The sequence below is a fragment of the Poecilia reticulata genome, chromosome 2 (assembly GCF_904066995.2).
Source record: "Poecilia reticulata chromosome 2, P_reticulata-male-v2, whole genome shotgun sequence".
Taxonomy (NCBI): Eukaryota; Metazoa; Chordata; class Actinopteri; order Cyprinodontiformes; family Poeciliidae; genus Poecilia; species Poecilia reticulata.
The window spans coordinates 20,567,468-20,589,305 of record NC_088831.1 but is presented as its reverse complement, the minus strand read 5'-3'; the positions used below and the strand labels follow the sequence as shown (position 1 = coordinate 20,589,305).

Below are 21,838 nucleotides of genomic sequence, written 5' to 3'. Positions count from 1 at the left end.
AAAACAGCTACGCACACGGGCAACCTAAATATCACCTGTAGAAAAGCAGTACGGTCAGACAACCGACACGGTTTGGCCAAAATAACAACAAGCATGTTTGGAGTCAATGTGAGGATTTCAAACCAAGGAAGACGCAACTGGTGGCAGTAGTTGGCGCCGTGCATCGAGACCGATTCTCTGCCAGACGTACCGTCGGTGTTCCACAGGATGGAGGGAAAGACTGCTTCCATATTCATTTACATCAGCTCAACTCAGAGGTTGTGAGCTGAAACCTGGACGGGGGGCTCCAGCACATCAAAACCAGTTTAGGAAAGACTGAAACTGGCTAATGCTGAGCTTCTGGAATGGCCTTTGAAAAGCCACATGCTCTAGAAAACCAAACTATTTCAATCAGCTCTACAGATTCGTGAGGTCAAACATCGAGCCAAAGGAGTGCCAAAAGCTAGCTGACGGCTAAGAAATGCAAACATTTAACCAGGCATGACTTGAGGTGTGTTATATAAATACACATCTATTGAGCTAGGATGTAAATCAGTTAATCGCATAATAAATTAAAACAGGCGCCATCATTTCTCTATTTTCTCTTTCTACCAAAAACTGGATGGCAAAAGTCCTTGATGCTTTGGCCTCAGCTTTTTGAAGAACAATTTTGTTTACTGTGACTTAATCATTTTGTTGTTTCTGTTTTATTTTGAATATTTAACATGTCTTTCAGTTCCAGTGTTTAAATGTATGTTTATTGACATTTGAGAATGTGTCCTTGTATTTTTATGCCATTATATCACTTGAAAATGGTTCCAAAACAACAATATTATCGTTTATCGCGATAACTTCTTGGTCAATTTATCGTCCAGCGGAATTTCTTATCTAAATGAAACTGCATGTGTATTTTATAAAGAAAAAAAATCAGAAAAGTGATATAACAAAAGGAACCCAGTATGTTCATCTCAGCAGGTATTTATTCAACCACAAGCACTGGCAGCATTTCTCACAAACATTGCACAGTTTAACCAGAAGAAATGTGTTCGTTTTTATGATAAGCGCCCACATCCTTTCCGCCACCAAAGCCAAAAACACTTTCATTAATCGATCGCTCAGTCTTCCAACAACACTCCACTTTCTCACGACATTCTGTCACTCGTACAATGGGGGATGATTACAAGTCGAATTCCAGGCACAGGCTTCTGTGAACCGTGATTTCCTGGTGCCAGCGGGTTCTGACGTGAACCCGTCCTCAGTGTATTCGTCGTTACATCTCGGGCTTAAGCTTTAATTCAGGCCAGAATCCTGCTAAAGCGGCGCCGTCGTCCTTATCGTCGTCAAAGTTTGGAAAACTGAACGAGGTTCCTGCTGATTTCGGCTACGTTTCTGCAGCCTGTCAGGTCATCCAGGACGGAAAGAGAGGACACCGTGAATGCCATTATTTCATCAGTTTCTGTTTGGGTCGCTAAACCTCGAGTATCAGACTGACCTGATAGAGCCATGGAAAGACGGAACTCGTCATTCAGGATCTGAAGAACTTCCCTCACTCCTTCCTCCCCCTGATAAATCACACAAGATATAATTACTGCCTCTCTTTCACTGTAGCCTGGCTAGAGTGCTAGAGCCAGACTAATAATAAAAAAAAAGAAATTAACAGGAGAAAGTCATAGTGTTACGACAATAATGTCAAGTGAGAATAAAGTCAAAATAATATGAGAATAAAGTTACAATATTTTAAGAAAAAAGTCTTTTAAAGAGTATAAAGACAAAGTTGAAATAATACAAGTATAAAGAATAAACCCATAACATTACAAGAATACAGTTGTAATATTGTGAGAATAAAGTCAAGATTGTGAGCAAAATGTCATATTTTGAGAATAAAGACAGCATTACAAATATAAAGTCATATCATGAGAATTACATTAGTATTATGAAAATACACTTGTAAGAGAATAAAGTCAAAATAATATGAGAAAACGGTTGTAAAATTCAAGAATAAAGTCACAATATTTCCAGACAGAAGTCATAACAGTAATATACAAGAATAAAGTTGTAATACTACGATTTTATTCTCATACAACTTTATTCTAGTAATTATAATGACTTTATTCTTGTGATTTTATTATTTTGTTATCTTGGCGTGACCATAATACTCTGTCTCACAGAGGGATAAAACTTTAGGTTGCAGTTAAATTACCTAAACTAACTAAATTACCAACATTGTCAAGGACAAACATTTTATGTTTTTTGGGCGAAACAAAAAGACGGCAAAAGAAAAAACAAACAACCCCTGTTGCATTTAAACGTCACGGATCACCCTAACACACATTTCTAAACAACCAATCACACACATCAGCTGTTGTACCTTGTATGCGAGGCCCCACACGGCTGGACGGCCGATGAACACACACTTGGCCCCCAAGGCCAGCGCTTTGAGGACGTCGCTTCCTGTCCTGATTCCTCCATCGACGTAAACTTCAATTCTGCCTGCCACCGTGTCCACGATCTCTGCCAGGGCGTCGATCTGTTTGCAAATGACGGGGGAAGAAACGTGCAGACAGATATTACCCAGCGCTCCACTCACTGATGTGCTGTTCTATTTCTATTTCACTGTGAGGCCTTTCTCATCATGTTGGGCATCGACGTGTTTCTATGTACATTGCTTCCAAAACTGTATTACTCACCACACATATAACTTCTTGATTTCATAAATCAGGGTTTTTTCTTTGAGAATGAAAGATAAAACACTTCCACAGCCATTTCGGTCTGCAAAAGAGACCGAAATGGCTACTGAAGCTGCTAATTTCTCTATGCCATGTGACCTGCTCTGTGTGCCAAAGACAGTTGTTCCCGCTGAGACAATCGAGACAATAAAGTTTATGTTGATTGAAGCAAAGTGTTGCATATATGAAATGTTTGTTTTCTGTGAGATGTTGTTGGCACATGATTCACTAGAACTTACTGGAGATTGTAAGCTAAATCAACAGGTCATATAAAAACAAAGCAAACATGCTAACGTTAGCCTAGCGTTTTGGCAAGCTGCTCTACAAAAAAAAACATAAGCAGGAGCAAAGTTTGATTTTATCAAAGACTGCAGATGAATCTTTCAAATGCTTGGAAGAAAATGTCAAATGCGTGTATTTAAAAATAAATTTATGGTCAGGACATTACACTAGTCCCATCTTTGAGCGATGTACTAAAGGGGCAATGTTACGTATTTTCCAGACATATAGTGTCATTTTATAGCACAATCAAGTAACTACTTTATAAAAATGCAATATATACCAAATATGACTTACAATAAATTTGACTTTCTAATGCAGCGCCTTGAAATTGGGTCTCTGTCTCTTTAAGAAACCCTCAACAACATTTTTACCAGCGTTGCTCTGAGAAGTAGCTCCTATAAAGAGCACAGTACAGCTCATTATAAATCTAATCCGGATTTTGGGAAAACCATAAATTTATTGAACAAAATGATTTTAGAAGATCTTAAGCTTTTTAAGTGGGATCTTCAAAACAATGTAAAAAAAATTATAATAATAAAAAAAGTAGTTTTTTTAGATCTGTCAAAACAGTGTTACGAGCCATCCATTTTCAGAAGGTTTTCTCATCTTATTATTAAACAATATAATTCTCTAAAACAACATCACTGACTCTGTTGTTTAGCTTTCAGACATAACTGAAGCTGCTCACTCTTCTTTTTAAGCCACCCAGTTCTTTAAACACCTTACAACAGCAAGAACTAATTGTAGTGACTCCATGGTCACGTTGTATGACTCTGTTTACGACAAATTCCCTTTCTAAGGTGAAGTTATGAGGAACGTGTTTAGCATGTACCGACGCCGGGCCGCCGTCCAGCTGCCTCCCCCCGTGGTTGGACACAATGATACCCTGGACGCCGTGCTCCACGGCCAGCTCAGCGTCTTCCTTGGTCAGGATGCCCTTGATGATGATGGGGAGGCAGGTGATAGACTGCAGCCAGTAGATGTCCTTCCAGCTGATAGACGGGTCCAAGGTGTTGGCCGGTATCCCGTACTCCTCTGGGACGCTCGTCTCCTGCTTATAGTGCGACAAGTACAGCTCCCATAAAGGTTCGTGCATTAGATTAGGTTTTATGAGAGTGCAACTTTGTCATTTAAGTTTTACTTCCTCAAAACAAAAAGATCACCAAGGGACAGAAATAAGTAAGAAAGAATATCACACTTCAACTTCTAATATCACATTAGAAAAAAATTAAATGGAAGCCTTCAAACTATAGTATGTAACTCTTATAGAAGAAAAGGTAACACTTTATTTGAAGGGGTGTGAATAAGACTGACATGACACTGTCATAAACATGACATAACATCTGTCATGAACATGAAGGAGTCTTTATGAATGTTTATGACAGCTGTCATAAAGTGTCATTCGGTAAATAATGACACTTTTAATAAAAAGTTGCTCTAAAAGTTGCATTAAAAGTCCATTAAAAGTGTCAATTTTGCATGCCCTTAATTTACAAAATTATGTCCCTTCAAATAAAGTGTTACCGAAGAAAAATGTTTTTTTAAATATTTGTTGTCACTATGTTGTGAAAGTACAAGACAGATAATCTACGAAAAACTCTTCTGCCTCTGTGCTTCTAGTAGAAATACACTACTTGATCAGAAACAACCAATGAGAGCCAGGAGGAGGGTCTTAGCGCTACCAATCATGCTTGTGTATGTGCTCACAGTCTCTCCCTTGCTCTCTGCTATGCTGCAGCTTCTTTCCAACGGCAGAGCTCATGCTAATGCTGGTTAGCATGGCTACCGATCACTTTGGATAAACAGTTTTCCTGAAACAGTAAGTTGCTTTTTTCACCATTAGTCCATCTAGCAGCATGTTCACGAGTGTGATTGATAGCACCAAGACCCTCCTCCTGGCTCTGATTGGTTGTTTCTGACCGGAAGCGGTGCTTTTCTACAGATTGCAATGGTAGGACATGGAGGAAATGGAGGAGCTTGCCTTTTTTATAGATTATCTGTCTCACACTGCCACAAAATAAATACGTAAAAAAATATTTTTTATAAAAGCTACATGCTGCGGCTTTAGGCCGCACAAAAGTCCGCCTTGAACCTTTTCCTTTTAACTGCGACTCAACATCTGTTGCACAGTTTCTAACTCGCTGTGCCAATCCATTCTCTTACCTCGAAAACTCCCTCAAAGTTCTTGACCTTGAGGTGCGGCGGCAGCCTGAACTGGTTGCGGATGTCGTTGCGGCGCTTTCCCGTGTAGGGCACGTCGACCGTGAGGACCAGCGCCTTGTAGCCGAGCGCCTCCACCCGGTGTACCAGCTGCTCGGACAGCTTCCTCTCCCGGTACACGTAGAGCTGGAACCAGCGGTAGCCGCTGGGCGCCGCCGCAACGATCTCCTCCACTGAGCAGGTGGAGTAGGTGCTGGTGATGTAGCAGGTGTTGAGACCCTCGGTGGCTGTGTGGGGGGAATCGGTGGTGTGATCAGCGATGGTGGGACTTCCGTTAAAGGCACAGAGGTTTAATATTCACATTTACGGTGCTTGGCAAAGTAGCACAGTACCGTGTGTCGAAAGGGAAATAAATACATGGTTTTCACGTTTATTTTTACAAATTAAAATTTGGAAGGTTTAGCAAGCAGTTCTATATCCAAAACCCCTTAAATTAAGACGGTGTGTTCACAGGTAGATTGAGCAAATAACTCCAGTTTTAAAGTCCAAGGCTCAGAGAATAGACTTTAAAATACTTTTGTTAGCTTATTCATAACTGAATAACTTAACACCAAAATACACTAGAGATATGTAGTCATTGTATCAACTGTATAGACCACTCAGGCCTTCTGGTTCTGGTCTGTCCTTCATCCCCAGAACCAGACGTGGAGAATATAGGATTTAGTTTTTTTTTAAATCTGATCATCACAGACTCAATCCAGTCCGTCAGAGAACTTGAGCCATTCTTCAGAGAAGAATAGCTTTTTACAGTCTCTAACCGTAAAAAGCTAAGAGGGAGCAGTAAAAATCTGCAGCAAAAATTATATCCCACACAAACAATGAAGTTTGTGGTTCTAAAGGAAAAAAAAGATGTAGAAATTCAAGGGGTATGAATACTTTCGCGAGGTACTGTAGATGAAAAATGATAATTAGGATAAATATTTTGCACCGGTGTTCAATAATTCTGCCTCCAACCATATGAATTGTTTTTGTGGCCAGCAGAGTTTGGGGTAGATTGAATGTCTAATTGATTCTTTGAATAAATGAATTAATGATCCTTGTGAAGCTGCTGGTTCAGCTTGCAACACTTCCCTCTAGTGTTCGGATTGAGTACTACCGCTGTTGCTGAATTAAGGATTTCTGCAACAGGCGAACTGGATTTCACTGACTTTTCTACAAAATGCCAACATGTGCTGTCAATTGGTACGAACTGAAGTGAGTCAAACAGAGAGTAATACAAACACATGTCGGACACTTTTTGTTTTCCACCTGAAGTCCTACGAATTTAGCCGTCTGAAAAGAGAGTAAATGTATGAATGACTAAACAGACTAAACACATTTCACTACATAAGCCAGCTGCGTTCACAAATAGTTCTCCAGGTTTCTTTAATGAGCGTTTTGCTGAATAGTCTCTTGTTCAGTATCTATCAAAGCGATTCGGTTCGGCCTCAGCAATGTTGTGGTTTGGCGCCTGCATGAGGCCTGTCTGAGCTCTTATGCTTTCTATTCAGATGTGTGTTTTCTGCATCAGCGGTGTGATTTAGGGTCATTGTCATTCGGGGTAAGGAAGACATTGACTATTTTACTCTCATTAGCTGGTGTTTTATGGCGTTAGTAAATCTTCCAGTGCATAACCGAGTTCATGTTTTCATCATCCCCCCCACGAGATCCTCCAAATCTGTGGCCGAAATGCAACTTCAACTTACGACAGAGTATCTGATGTACTGAGCAAAGAATTAAGTAGAAATAAAAAAAGCATTACAAAGACTTTCTATTCTGGAGGTAAAAGTTGAAGACGTCAAAAGGAGGATAAAACTTTCGCTCATTGCGACACACAGAGACGAACGTGACTCACCGCGAGCTGTAGCCACCTCGCCTTCATGCCAGGCCAGGCAGTGGAAGGCCGTCGGCGCAATGCCAACGGGAAAGCTTATTTCTTTCCCCTGCACCGTGGTGCGCGTGTCACTCACTGATACGTCCCGCAGGATGCGAGGCCTCAAACGGATCCTGGAGGACAGACATGAATAATTCAGTGGGATTGATTGGTTCTCTATGAAGGAAAACTCTTCAAGTAAGTTTGGAAGGCCCTGATGTTACAATGGTACATGACAATGCCTGAACAGAAACGTGACTTGTTTTGGAGAAAAAAATGGGGTGGAAAAGCCATAGAATACTGTTAAAAAGTCTCTGAAATCAAACCACCAAACTTGTAGTGTTTACAGACGTGGATAAAACTGTTGGTAGTCCTCTGTTAATGATTTAAAGACCCACAGTGGTCACTGAAATAACTACAAAAGACTAAAGTAATTATAGATAAAACTCACTGAAGTTTTTCTATTATTACTGAAATTAACCAATGAAAATCATTGGTCAAATGTGGTTCAACTGAATTATATACATAAAAAAAGATAAACTAATGAAACAGGCCTGGACAAATATAATGATACTTATAAAAGTATTGGGACACCACCAATACTTTTCTTGGTGGTGTTCCAATAAAAGTATTGCAAGACAGAGTAGTCATCTTGCAATCGGAAGATTGTCGGTTCCTCTTGTAAATCCAGTTAAACATCTGTGCCTTTTCCCCAAGTTGCCTACCGATCTGCGTATAAATGTGTGTGAATTTGCCCTAACAGGCTGATTGTTTCACCTATATAATGATGATCATATGGCGATCATCCACTTATCTAAGATTATATTTTAGGGGTAATGGGTCCAGGAGAGAGACCCAGGCATACCCCAGGATTCCAAGCCAGAACCTTGTTAAAGTCAACATACAGTCCCTTCAACAAGAAATCCGAAGATCTCCATCCAGTGGGGCTGGAAAACGTTCAAACTGAGAAGACCAGGAGGTATCCTGATACCAGACCACCTTTTTCCACACACTGCAAGTCTTTGGAAGAATCTCTTGGTAGATTAGTTTTATTCTCGTTCTTTCATGTATGATACAAATGTCTCGATCGTCTCTAATTTGAGAGCTTTATTTTTTGACTCAACTCTTTCCTCACTACATCAGATTTTGACTCAATTTGTACAAAAGGAAAAACAAAATCATGATTCCTTGTTCCACAGGGGAAGCAACTTCCAAAAATGTCCCTCTGTCCTAACAGTGGGTCTGGCTAAAATGTAGCAACAGGTTAATTATTATACAACTTCACCTTACCAGAGACTGCTCAGAGAAGGCAAAGATGTGTCAAAACAGCACAAAGTCCACATAAAAATGAGTCTCTAAATGGTCAACAACTCAATATTAAACCTAGTAAGAGATGTAATGTCAATGTAAAAGTAAATAAGTCAAAAGCTGTGTGTACATGATGTGTTATGTCCAGCGTACCTTTTGTAAGCCAGCAGATTGTCGTCTCTGGTGCAGCATTCATCTGCTCCGGCTGCGTAATAATCCCAGGTGGCCTTTGAAAGATGTGCATTTGCGTACTCCTCAAAGTCTGTTAGGCATACCATGGCCATCTCTGCACAATGAACTCCTTCTCTGCATGAGACAAACACCAGACAGACAACGTCGCGGCTCGAAACACACACCAATGAGGCGTAACATTATGATCAGGGGTCTTCTGCTGGGTTACCCCATGAAGCTCAGATGTGTATTTCATACATCTTTCTGTCAGAACCGGCAGTAACATAACTTGTTTGCTTGCTGTTGGGTCGGACGATGCGGCACACTCTTTGCTCTCCCATCAGTAAGCCTCGGTCACTCAATGCCACTGATCCGTTGCACAACAGCTTAAGTTTTTGGAATTGGGCTGAATTGCCTAGTCATCATAATCTGATTCTGTGTTGAACTTGCTCAAATAATTTCTATCTAATGCATTAGCTCTGACAACACAATATTCAACTGAGACTTAACTTTAAATCAAGGCTAAAAACCCACCTGTTCAGAGTTGCCTTTGAACCATAATAAACGGAACATTGACAAACATATTTGACGCATGTTGATGGTTTTGATGGTGGCCTTTGTCAATCTGTAATGTTTGTCACTGGTTTCTCAATTGTTGACTGTATGTTGTTTTTAGGACTTTTTATTTGTGTGTTTTTATGATGTAAAGAACGTTGAACTGACTTGTTGCTTAAATGTGCTATATAAATAAACTTGACTCACTGATTGATTATCCCACACATTGACAGGTGTGACGATGATGAAGAGCTCATTTCTTCATTTCACCTGATGTAGTCATAATCAGTGTATGCTATTTGCTGTACAACTAGTACAACTATTTTTCATGCAAAAATGCAACTCTTTCTGATCACTGTTTATTTCTAGTAGTTACCATGATCAACAAGATCCTTTGTGTTATTGCAGATTTTTCTCTGATTAAGCAAATACATTTATCTCAGGGGACATTTTTTGAGTAAAGGCTGCACAATGCATGTCAAGTCTGATTTAAAAAAGCAAGATATACAAATAAAACTACAGCAAAACTTACCGCAAATGAGCAACACACCCAAAAATCCTGCCTCTCGCCCCACACGGCGCCCACGAAGGACTGACGTTGCAACATCCCCGTTTAGACAGAAGCTCCCCGTCAACCTGCGCGTGCAGCTCAGTCAACCAATAACTGCCCAGCTGGACTTCCGCCTTGTCTCTGACGTGTGAGCAACGCGGCCGGCAGCTTTAATTTTAGCCTCCCGTGCCTTTGTTTGCCAGTCCGAGCCACCTCCGCGTTGCTTTTGGCTCATTCAGGCTGAACTTTCACAGAGACCCTGTGAAAACCGCTGGGAGAGAGTAGCTACATGTGACCCGGGCGCGACCGCTGCTTTTACCGTGTTTACACAAGCTAGAAATGTGCTGATGGACTCCGGCCACGGCGACGACAAGAGGCGGCCGAAACCCAGCGGCCAGCTGCCATGTGAAGGCAAACATTATTTGTGGAGGTGGTGAGTTAGAAATTTAATTTTAAAAAATAATAATGTTTATGCTTTAATTCAACTAAATTAAAGCATAAATACTTTAAAAAATGTATTATTGTATTTTTGTCTGTTACCTATATATACTTTTTAAGCATAATAAAATTGTTTCAATGAATGAACGTCTTCATATATTTTTAAAAATATTTGTAAGGTGTTATGGAAATAGTTTTAATATATTTATAATATATTTTATTTTCTTTATACAAGTTCAAACACCATAAATTTATTGGAAATAACACCAATATGTGTCATTCTAGCATGAAATAAGCACAACAAAAAAAATCTAATATATTTAAATTATAAGTGTACATTAAGTAATTCCATTTTAGCACAGAATAGTAAAGTAAATTCACCTTAAATTGAATGTTGATTATATTTGAATTCAACAAAAAAAAAAATTAAAAATAGCACTCATAAAATTTATGTTATAAAAATGTTGTAAATGTAGCTACAATTCTAGATTTTAGTACACTTAAGTATATTTTTTTCACCTGTGTAGTGAACATGCCAAGAATGTTTAGGTATATTTACTAAATTACCTACAAACCATTAAACTCAGGTTTTGCAACCACAACATGACCACACGTGTATAAAATCCAGTCGCTAGAGTCTCTGTCCCAAATGTAGGTGGTATCACTACAAACTGGAAGTGATTTGGAACAACTTCGACTCCGCCACGTTACATCACACAGCGGGGGTCACAGATACAGTCCTCCAAGCTTCAGATTGGCTCAACAGTCCTTAGAAAGTGTCATGGAATGATTATCATAGTGTTACATGAGACCATAGCAATGCAAACCCATTTCTGTTGGACTCTAGGACATTGGAGACATGTTGCCTGGAGGGACAAATCTGGCAACCCGATGAACGAGTCTTGGTTTTGCAGTTGCCCGGACAACAACGACCTGCCTGACTGCATCGTGTCAAGTGTAGCGTTTGGTAAAAAGGGTGAGGCGTTATTTTTCTGGTTCAGGCTTTGCGCTGCTCTAGTTCCAAAAAAACTCTGAAGGCTTCATCGTGCCAAGAGATTTTGGGCAATTTCCTTCCTGTTCCAACATGACTGTACCCCAGTGCACAAAGCAAGGTCTAGAAAGAAAAGCATGGAGGAAGTTTGGTGGGGGGAAAACGTGACTGGCCTGATTGAGTCCTGACAACATCTTATAGGAATCTATCAGAGCAGAGATCACTAACCAGGCCAACCCAACTAGCATCAGTGTCTGAACATATTTATCTGTTTTTATGGTAATTACTCAAGTAAGCCCATTCCTAGACCTCGATGAAAGTCCCACAGAACAGCTCCACTTTACATCAAACCCTACAGATTAACCATGCGACAACTGTGTCTGAATGTAGATGACTTAATACCTTTGGGACTATTTTAAAAGTTGGGAAACTTTCGCCACCATTACATAGTATGTAAGCATGTGATTAAAATAAGAAAGAAGAGTTAATTTAAATTTAACCATGGACACAATGAGTTTCTCTGCAACTTTTTCAACTGTTTGCTTCCATTTATTTTTTATATTAATATTCTACCTTCTAAGTATTACCATTTGCCCTGAATTTCTACTCAAATTGGCTTAAAAACATAGCTAAATGATTTGAATAGCAGATGCTGAATTATACTTGCTGTCAAACAAATAAACACATCAACTGCTTTTTTAAATAACATGAGACGAGTTTAAACTTTACAAGAAACTTTAGTTTGATAAAACTAAAATGTTATTTGCTTATTAAAACTTTAAAGAAACAGTCAGGACAACCAACCACACACACAGTCTAAATTTGTATAAGGAAATTTGTTACATAGAAAGTATGACTCTGGGCCCTGTCGACACATCAGTAATTTATCATGCAGCAAGTAGAGAGCTAATAGTTTTGATGCGCCTTACTCACTGATGACAGCTGCACATTCTCTCTTAGCAGAACTCGTTTCCTCCTGCCAGACTCGTAACATGTGAACCGCCTGCAGCAAACACAGAAAGCACACTGGTTATGCTTGACGTATCTAAAGCTTCGTCTCTCAAAAATAATCCTGCTTTTACTGTTGACGTAAACCCAGGACGATTACAAAGAAATTTTGCACGGCAAAACTACTGGGTTAATCAAAATCAGGGGTTTATGTTGTTTTGGGAAGAAGTTCTAACCAAACACTGAGACTGAAATTATGACCAAGTCTCTTCTCTTGGTTAGAGAAGAGACTAGACGGAGCCTCGGGATGAAATAAGAAATGCTAAAAATGATGCATTATAACGATGTTCACACTAAGAAACAAGTCTGCTCACAAAGATGCCACTAGCCGTAAGTAGCTAGCACACGCTAGTGCTAGCTACTATATTCAACATCGACCACAATCCTTGTTAGTCTAAATGTTAAACATTAGTCACTTTTAACCCATTTGAAGTTGTTGTGTTCAATCAACCCAGACTTAAATGATGCAGGATCTATGTTAAAAAAAAATTTTTTTTCAGTGCATCTGTGGTACAGAAAAGCCAGGAGTGAGTATAATGCGTACATCACAAAGAAACCACTGGGTCTTTCCAAAAAGTCAGGTGAAAGCTACCATGTATCACACTCTGTAAGATCACTCTTGTACAGAGATTATAATTAATGTTCTCAGAAAACTTCAAGGGTTTTAGGAACACTGTATGTCTCTAAATAAAACAAAGTAAAACATTTCAGAATAAGGTTTTCCACAAGCTGGTCCAACCTCATGCGACATTTTTCAGTTCCTAAAATGCAACCCAGTACTTCAGATGCCCAGTTAGCGAAACAATCAGCGGAAAGCATAAAAACATGTTTTTACGGACCCCAGATTTCAGCATTTATTTAGTTGCTAGATTCTTAGATTTCAATCTCCACAATGATGGAGATTGTGGAGTCCCATTCAGCAGGCTGTGTTGTGTCTAAAGACCAGGCAGCCCCTTCCCAATACGATCCCCAAATCAATATCCGCTTCTGTTTATCTTCCTATGTGAAGTGCAGTCCTGGCCAAAGGTCTACATACGCTCACTTAATGTGATGTTACATTGATTTTTAATGAATCAATGTATTCATTAAAAAACCCCCAAAAAAACGAACTATTGCAATCAACAATGACTGAACAATTTATCAATGTCTGGTGTAACTTGTTCAGGAACTATATGTGCCAAAACTCCAAAAGACATGGCTGTAATATTTAAAACCTGTATTTTAATGACAAGAAACAAAACAAAAAGCACTTCTTGTGACATAACCCAAATGTATTACCTAATGTGAGACCACAATACATGACAGGTGCTACCATTCTTCTTTCAAGCTAATTTTCATTGACATTATAGTTACTAATAACAGATTTCCAAATAAAGAACCGGTTAAAAAGGTTACATTATATTTGATATGTGTATTTAAATTGTACTTAGCAGTTAAAATATGTAGTTTCAGTTCACTGAGAAATTAGCTGGTAACCAGTATCACACTTGAACAACCACAGAAGCTAACATCCATCGTCTTCCTTAACTCCGCTCTTACAGACACATCAAATCAGCACCAAGAGAAGAGCTTTCTGGCAATGCTCTGGACAGAAAAATACACAAATAAGAGCGTCTGTGAATACTGAACCACAAATAGACGAGAATCCAGTGTAAAGGAAGCGACACGAAAAACGACTAACAGCTAGACGTCAACAAACAACTGGAAGTTGAACATAAAACAGCAAAGTTGACCTCTTTAGTCTGTCACAATAGAGCATGTTGGATTAAGAAATGTTGCCTTTACAGTTAAGGTGAAAGTCTACAATCTGTGCAGATGACACCCACACAATCTGCTGTCGGTGACGCTAACTGCGCCAATTGCTAAAGATGCCAAAGAACATTCAAAATGTTTAATCTGTAATCATGCTATCCTGTTTTGAAGCAATAATGCTGAAGTTCTGCAGAGCGTGTAAATGACCAACGATTGCTCATAACAAAGAGGAACTTTATTTGCTATAATAAAGGATTCAAATAGTAGAAATCTAACACATCTCACAAAAAATCAGACTTGTTTCCTCAATATTTTAAAGTTGGACACTGTTGGCATTTAGAATGAAATTATCTTGTAGAAAAAAATTACAAGTTTTTGTTACGTTTTCTAGAGTTGTAAAGCAATAAAAGGGTTAAAGATGCATTGCAATTCTTTCTAGGTGGATTTAATGAATAGATTATATTTTGGTCCAAAACTTGGATCAAAAATGACTGAATTTGTAGATTTTCAAAGTTATAAATCTATTTGACTCCAAAACTGTTTTGAAGAAATCATTGTTTTAAGTGACTCTGAAACACATCAATTTTAAATTAAATCTGGATGTTGAAAACGCAAATGTATTACTTTTAGTAGTTTTTTTTAGGAGAAATTGTAATCAACTTAAATTAGTGTTTGCATGTAAAAGGCTTAAAAAAACCAACAGGTGATTCACAACCTGCCACAAAATCTCTGATCGGTGAAGTTAAATAGTAAATTTCTCTAACTTGTACCATTAAATAATACCATGCTGAAGAGATACTTCATCTGTATCAACACCTACTAGGCTATAATGGACAAAGACCAGAGTTAGAAAACACTGAAGGAGAAGAAGAATTGTTTCCGTCACAAATCTTTTAGAGTGCAGTTTCCAGGTATGACCACTTGAGGGCAGTGCAGCACTGATGAAAACTCAAAACGCCATCCAGCATATAGTGTGGCAGATCAACAATAAACAGACCTGCGTATATAATCCATCTACAGTTCACACCCTGTAGGCTGCTCTTCAAATACAAAGCAATCATCTATATCCGTTAGAAAACTTGATATTTTGGTACATTCTAAGTTCTGATGAAGCAACGATTTTGTTCTAAGATGTGGAAAAAACAGTCTGATTAAAAACTATTTAATTACGTCTGGCTGTATACTCCATGAAAACTAGTAGTTTTTGGTTTGTGGTTTAAAACGCTGCCATCTTTCCCAGTTGTCTACCTGCAGCCTTGTGGCCTGGTCTGTTTTGTTGTGCTGAATGTCGGCCTCTGTTTGCCGGCCGTGAAAGGTGCCGCTCATTTAGAGCGACTGAATGGCTGCTGAGGGAACAATGTTCAGGTGAACTTCTGGAAAGCGTTGACATTCTCTATACTAAAATACAACCACCAACATAAAGATTTACTCCGTTTATTATTATTGTTTTTCTCAGATTCCCTACCCACTCTCAGGCCGTGACACCTTCCTGGTGTCTTTTTCGTAGCTTTTATTTTTGACAATTGAAAAACCTCTGGCCATCTTGTTAGAATTTGTGCTAAAACTAAACGGCTGTATGTTGTTTTAGGGTTTGGAGGTCAAATAAAGAGCACACGGTGTCATCAGCGTACGAAACGAGGCGGATGGAATCGGTCTCTTACCTGGCGTCGAGCTGTTTAACGGGCCCACGGTACGTGTTGGCTCACCTCTCATGTGACGGGGTCATGTCACAGGGCAGACCCCCCTCCCCAGCCGCTCCAACACCTCCCACTCTCACTCCTCCACTCACCGACTGGCTCCACCCACTCCAGCTCCACACCAGCTGACCTGCTTGTCAGCACTCTAAAAAAAAACCTAAAACCTTTGTTGCTTTACTTTATTTGTGCATCTCTTCACTTGGTCTGCCGTTCTTTTCTTGCTTCGTTTCTACACACGCTCTCCTTGTTTTCGTCGTGTCCGTTCGTTTCCTAACGCAATAGAGAGGTCTCTGTTCTGTGTTTGGTCACTTTTAAAGGTTGAAAGCAAAACCTTGACGTTATTAATGGCAGATGGTTCTTTAGTTCTCAAATTTATGATGGGAAAAACCTCATGAAGTAAACAAGAAAGGGAGGAAGTATGGAAGGGAGGGGACATGGATAGGAGGAGAGAAGCAAAAAAAGAAGTACAACAGGAAGGAAATAAATAAGGAAGAAATGGTGATAGGATGGACAGATAGTAAGGGCAAAAAGGATGAAAGAGGCTCAGTTGGTGGAGTAAGAAAAGAAGGGATATGGAAAAGAATGAATGATTGATGGATATGATGCAGAAAGAACAGAAACAAAACAAAGTATGGAAGAAAGTCGGGGTGCACCAATTTCAGTTTTCTGTCCGATTACTGATCTTTAAAACGCCTGACCTGCCAATTCTCATTTTGACGGATGCTAGTTTTTGTTTTTTTCTGAGATGTCGCTAAATATAGCAAGAAGGTCGCTGAGTCGGCAACAGGGGGTGACTATTGTTAACATGAGCTGGTGGCCCGATCTGTCAGTCAAACCTCTAACGGGAGAGCAAGAGAGGACAGTGGCTGATGATCAGACATTTTGCTGATGTAGAAAAGATCAGGAGACGTGTAAATATCGGCCGATCACATCTCTCAAAATTAAGGAAATCAGCCCCGATGAATCAGCTGGCCGATAAATCTAGAAGAAAGGATTGATAGAAGCAGAGTTGGAAGTAAGGTAGGAAAGATGGACGGAAAGAAGGAAATAAATGGGGAAGAGGAAGGATAAACAAAAAGACAGGGAAGGAAATATGAATAGTCTGTCTTTTTCTAATATTTATGGAGATGTGTAAAAAAAATCTATACTTTTCCAATCTCCATAGGAAACTTATATTCATTCCATTCCAATAATTTCTTTTGGCATCTTTCTTCTCTCCATTGTTCGTGTGCCTTGGATAAATCATTTAACTTTATATATAGAGTTTAATGCCTAATTATCAACGTACATCACAGACGTTACGTAAAACCGGGGTTTTAATGTGAACACCTTTGGTCAAAAACTCAACTCGTGAGTCTGAAAATGGTAACTTAACTAAAATATGAAAAACTTTTAGGTTAAAAAGAGAGAGAGCATCTTGCCAAGTGGAGGACAGACTGACAGACATTCTGAGTAAACGTAGATATAAAACACAGATGTCTCGAGCTTTGATATCACGAGCCTGTTTCTTTTAGGGTCCCTACCCATAAGCGCTTGATCGATAGCAGGACGTGAGAAGAAGAAAAACACGGTGTCTCAGCTCTCTGAGGACGAAACAAAACGCCTCAAGAAGTTGTTCAAGCATTTTAAAACAGCGCTGAGCTCAAATTAGATTATCCCTTTCTTATTGCATTACGGCGTTTGAATTCAATTTACTCTTTTCGCAAATGTAATATTGTTGGCAACAAACCCAGCCTTCCTGAGATATTTGCCTGCCTCTTGTCGGGACTCCGTGTTCGTGGAATGCGCGGACCTCCCCGTGGAGGCATGGGTGTTACCTGCACGCCGAGAGACGAGGTGCAAATGGTGTTAATCCGCAGCTGGCTGGCGACGCTTGAAGCCGCGGCGGTATAATAGCGGTGAGCGCCGGGGATCCCGGTGGAGGTGCTGGAGGTTCAGCTGAGTGGAAAACCTCTTCCACATGCCGGCCCGGCAGAGGCCATCTTGCCCTGAGGCGGCGGCCCAGCACGCCGCCGCACATGTGGGTTGAATTGTCAAGGTGTTATGCGGCCCTGCTGAGGTTTCCAGCTTCACTGGCCGTCTCTCCCCGGGTTTATTACGAGACTAAATACGTCAGAATGCAAGGACAAGGCCCGCAGAAGTGTTTGTTTTTACTCTGAAGCCGGGTCTTAAGTTTTGCTGTTTGTTTTGCACGAAGGCTGCCAAGGTGTTCGTTCTGTATAGTTCAACATTTGAACTGAACGTTTTCTGGGACATGAGAGCCACTTTTCAGCTGGTTTAAAGGAAAAAGAACGTGATTGCTACAATCCAAGGTTGTAGGCCCCTGTTACAATAGCAAGTTTGTGTGCTGCAACAAAATGAAGCCATGATAAATAATGTCAAATTTCATTTAATCATTCATTCTTCTTTGTGGGAACGTTGAATGATTAGCATCCCACATCCAGACTTCGTAACATTAGTTCAGTGGCTGTAGTGAAACTTCTCCAAATGTTCTAGACTGTCAGTCAGGACATGTCTAGTACACAAGTGGCCCCTCAGACATCCTGTTAGGTGTAATTCTGGACTTTGACTAGGTCATTTCAAAACCTCTAATTTTCTTCTCTTGAAGTCATTTTTGTCATTTCTAGCAGATACCTAAAAACATTAAAATATATATTTCTACATGGGCTACACTTGTATATTGCTTCCTGGAGTGATGTGATAATAATTCCACTTTGATCATTTTAATCTGTCTGAAAACTTTGGCTTCAGTGAAAAGGTTCAAATGACCAAAAATAATAAACTTTACTTCCGGTACATTTGATCACTAGAAGCAGCCCATCATTGATGTTGGCTTTAACTCCTGAAAATGAATCTAGGAGGCGGTTTAACAAACTCAGAACGTGTGCAAACTTATTTATCTGAAACATTTCAGCTTTATTTACTTTTTACCATTTTTTTTCTCTGAGATTAGTTTGTTTTTCAGATGAATGAATGTTAACTTTTGGCAATGACTGTGTAATTTTTTCCCCAAACAGTTGACAATTTTGAAATTTAACAAATGCAGTATTTATATTTTAACAGCCATTTGCTCATTTTGATGTTCATCGTTTCTCATGTTTAATGATTAATGTACTGGAGTTTTTCTTTGCCTGTTTCAATCCATACTATGTAGTGTTTATATCATTTGTTTTGATTTTGTTTTTATTAGTATTTCATATAAAGATTATATTCATCATCATGTTTTTTTGACAAAGTAAATGAATTTCGGCTGTTCATGAGGGCATTATTAATTTCCCCCTAACATTCTCTTTTTCTCCAAAATTTCCAGTTTTCTCCGACATGCTACAGTTGTACTTTAATTAACATGTGTGTGTTTAAATCTCGCTGTGTTTAAATCACACCAGTGTCTGAAATGTCACGTAGTGGATGACTGATGGATACTCTGAACATGTGATGTCTGGAAAAAAACTCAGTCTGCAGTCACAGCACTTGAGACTTTAATGATTTACTTCACTGTATCTCCAGGTTAAATCGAGATTCACATGAAGGATTTATTTCTGCGTTATGTTTTGAAAATCAAAATGCGATGTCTGTGAGCTCCTCAGCAACATTCACTTCCGTTCAGCCTAAGCACTTTTCCTCCTTCTGTTTTCTTTCTTTTAAAGTTTGATCTTTTGGCCAGCGTGAAGCAGTTTCATTTTGTGTCTTTGGTGTAAATATTATGGCACTCTGTCCGATTCGGTTATGCAAAGGGAGCCTGAGTCATGCTTCACACACAAGTCAGAGCTACGAGTCCCGTGTTTTCAACAAAAAGGTTAGTTGGACATGACATGAAACCAGAGGTGAAATAGCTTGTTGAAAACCAAGAAGAAAAGTGCAATAATAAAAGGAGACGTTTAACTTACTTCAGCTAATTCTGCCTTTTTTAAATTACCATCCAAGCCAGATTTTATTCCTAATTTCAGATTGGGTTTGTTGCATAAATGTGACTTTTTTTTTCTTTATGAAAACACAACCTGTCTAATGAAAAAAATTTGAAACTCTGTTAGTTTTATTCTAAACTTCAGAAATACTTAGAAATAATAATTAAAGCATGTGCTTAAAATGAACTGAGACTTACTTTTATACTAAGCAGCGGGAACTTTTATTTTACTGTTAAATGTGCACCCATTTTCAATAAATTAGAATATATGTTCCAATGAGGCTCATTTGTCTTATTGAAAGAAAGTTTAGAAAGTGTAAACCTTTAAAGTGCTAAACGTACTTTTCATTCAGCCCGTCATCAGTCCGATGTAATATTTCAATATTAAACGATGACGTTTTCATTAGTAGAAAATCATCTTAATAATCAGAAATAAACCTTGCAAGCCATCAATCTGTGTGAAAATAATATTTGTAATGTCTCGTTTGGTGAGCTCAGTTATTGAAATAAAATCTACTTTTTTAATCATTTAGATAACAGGTCAGTAAATCACTTCAGTCATATCAAAGTTAAACTGGAGATTGAAATTTCAGGTGCGGCTGAGGGGACGCGAACCTCGACGTCAGGCAGAAAGTCTACAGATGATGAGAAATAAAAACGAAACCAGACAAGGACATGTGTGTTGTGCACGATTTATGGCAGCGACGCATGAAATTGGTAGTCAGGACTTTTAAATCGATTCCAGAATATTTGCCACATACATATGAGTGAAGGGAAACGGCTGCATGTCACATGTTAATTATATGCTCTGTTTGTGTGTGTTTTGGACTATTTAATGTTTTGAAGTGAAGGATTTAAACGGGTTCAAATGGAGCTGGAGTGGCTTTTTGCTAGAAAAACTTTAAAGTTGTGAGTGTATTATTTTATTTCTAGTGCTAAATGGTGGTAGTTACTCTCCATGTAAATTACTGGATCGTGAACAATGCATCTGATTTACTTAATCTTGATGTCTTTAGTTAATTTAGAATAGAACTTTCTTTAGACTACAACTTATTTTGACTATTTTATGAGCTTGTGCTATTTTTCCCTCTCAACTGAAATTATTTGAATGTCTCAACAAATCCACAATTAACATTTTAAATTTAGAAATAACTACTACCATCATTATTATTACTACTACAACTATTATTATTATTATTTTATTAATAACCTTACAGGTAAACTACAGCTACGCATGGATGCAGTATGAAAAATGACATGCAGTGCTACAGAAAATCCCTTAGAGGGCGCTATAACACTGCACGTCAATTATCAGTTAAACGCAATAAAAATACACAGGACAAAAGTGCAATGAATGGCAAATTTCACCTCTGCAACATCAATGTGTTTGACTAAATATAACATAGAACTTAAGATATAATTTTAAGTAAGTCTTTCCACTATCGGGAGTCAGAAAAACACGAGGACAATGTCACCCCCTGGGCTAATAACTGACGTAAACACACATTTCGGTCGGGAAAAGGTATACTTACGTAATAAAAACGTACACGTCTCATGCACATGTGGTTAGCGAATGATTGATAACTTATGGCCATTCCTGATCCGTGGACGCTGTTTTTATGCCACAGAGTCACACCGAAGCACAGAAATGAACTTGCTCGGCTACATGAGATTGAAACAAAAAACAAACGGGTGCATCATGGGTAACGTAGTGTCAAATAAAGGGACGGACATTTAACAACAACAATAATAATCATAATAAATCAAATTCGTATAGCGCTATGAATTTTTGGACATTAACAGACGCTAATCTTACGCTAATCATCCAACCAGCTAGCTAACCTACTAGCTAGCTAGATAGTGGAAAATGAAGTAAATAAAAAAAAATTGCCAGAAAATTACACTTAACTCAAATACGTAAAAGGGGAGTTAAACGAGAGCAGGTTTTAAGTGTGGTATATTTTTTTCTGAGCAAAGACCCCTAGAAACCGTTTCCTGGGTGAAGTGTCAGCACCATCATCACGGCAGTGAGAAGTCATAGCAGACTTTCAGCTTCAATGATAATAATAAAAAGAAGGGTAAATATAACAATTTTCTATGCATTAACTCGACACCATCCATCCACCACTAACTTGGCCTTAAAGGGGATTTTTGTCCAATCTGCCCCTTTGATGTTGGAATCTGGCTGTGAGAGGATTTGTTTTTGATTTAGACTGAAGGCTAAGCTCTCATTTCTCCCCCCCAAAAGAACTGGGCAAACTGTGGGATTTTCTGCATACCAGCTGGCTTTGAGAGTGAGGGCATGTGCATACATATGTTTTTTGCATGTGTTTGAATCAGCTAAAATGAGATCTGTGCTTCCAATTTCTATTAAAAGTCGTTTAATTCCTAAAAGACGTGGTCGA

At 38.9% G+C, this 21,838-nt stretch overlaps 2 protein-coding genes across 5 annotated transcripts in view; one reads left to right on the top strand and one right to left on the bottom strand.

Annotated features, from left to right (window-relative positions):
* Positions 1-941: 941 nt before the first annotated feature.
* Positions 942-21,091, bottom strand: hao2 (hydroxyacid oxidase 2 (long chain)). Of its 4 annotated transcripts, none has more exons than XM_008431359.3 (9): positions 20,966-21,091; positions 12,006-12,075; positions 8,521-8,673; positions 7,042-7,193; positions 5,151-5,434; positions 3,820-4,041; positions 2,348-2,506; positions 1,472-1,541; positions 942-1,375 (listed from the first exon to the last, which is right to left on the bottom strand). In XM_008431359.3, the coding sequence occupies exons 2-9, from the start codon at positions 12,020-12,022 to the stop codon at positions 1,320-1,322; spliced, it is 1,113 nt and encodes a 370-aa protein (XP_008429581.1). In that variant the 5' UTR covers positions 12,023-12,075; positions 20,966-21,091; the 3' UTR covers positions 942-1,319. The 4 variants fall into 4 exon arrangements, with proteins under 4 accessions (XP_008429581.1, XP_017159217.2, XP_008429572.1 ...); XM_017303728.2 differs by lacking the exon at positions 20,966-21,091 and adding an exon at positions 15,494-15,776 and having other exon boundaries at positions 3,820-4,038; XM_008431350.3 differs by lacking the exon at positions 20,966-21,091 and adding an exon at positions 15,494-15,773.
* wars2 (tryptophanyl tRNA synthetase 2, mitochondrial) overlaps positions 9,851-21,838 on the top strand; it is a 69,300-nt gene continuing 57,312 nt past the window's right edge. The window contains exon 1 of the mRNA XM_081600064.1: positions 9,851-10,076. The gene's annotated coding sequence lies outside the window, so the exon portion shown is untranslated. The remainder of the gene's footprint in view (positions 10,077-21,838) is intronic.

Coding starts and splice junctions, on each gene's coding strand:
- hao2 (XM_008431359.3), bottom strand. Junction 7,194..8,520: donor AATCTGCTGGCTTACAAAAG/GTACGCTGGACA, acceptor TCTGTCCTCCAG/GATCCGTTTGAGGCCTCGCA. Junction 4,042..5,150: donor ACTTTGAGGGAGTTTTCGAG/GTAAGAGAATGG, acceptor TCGCACTATAAG/CAGGAGACGAGCGTCCCAGA.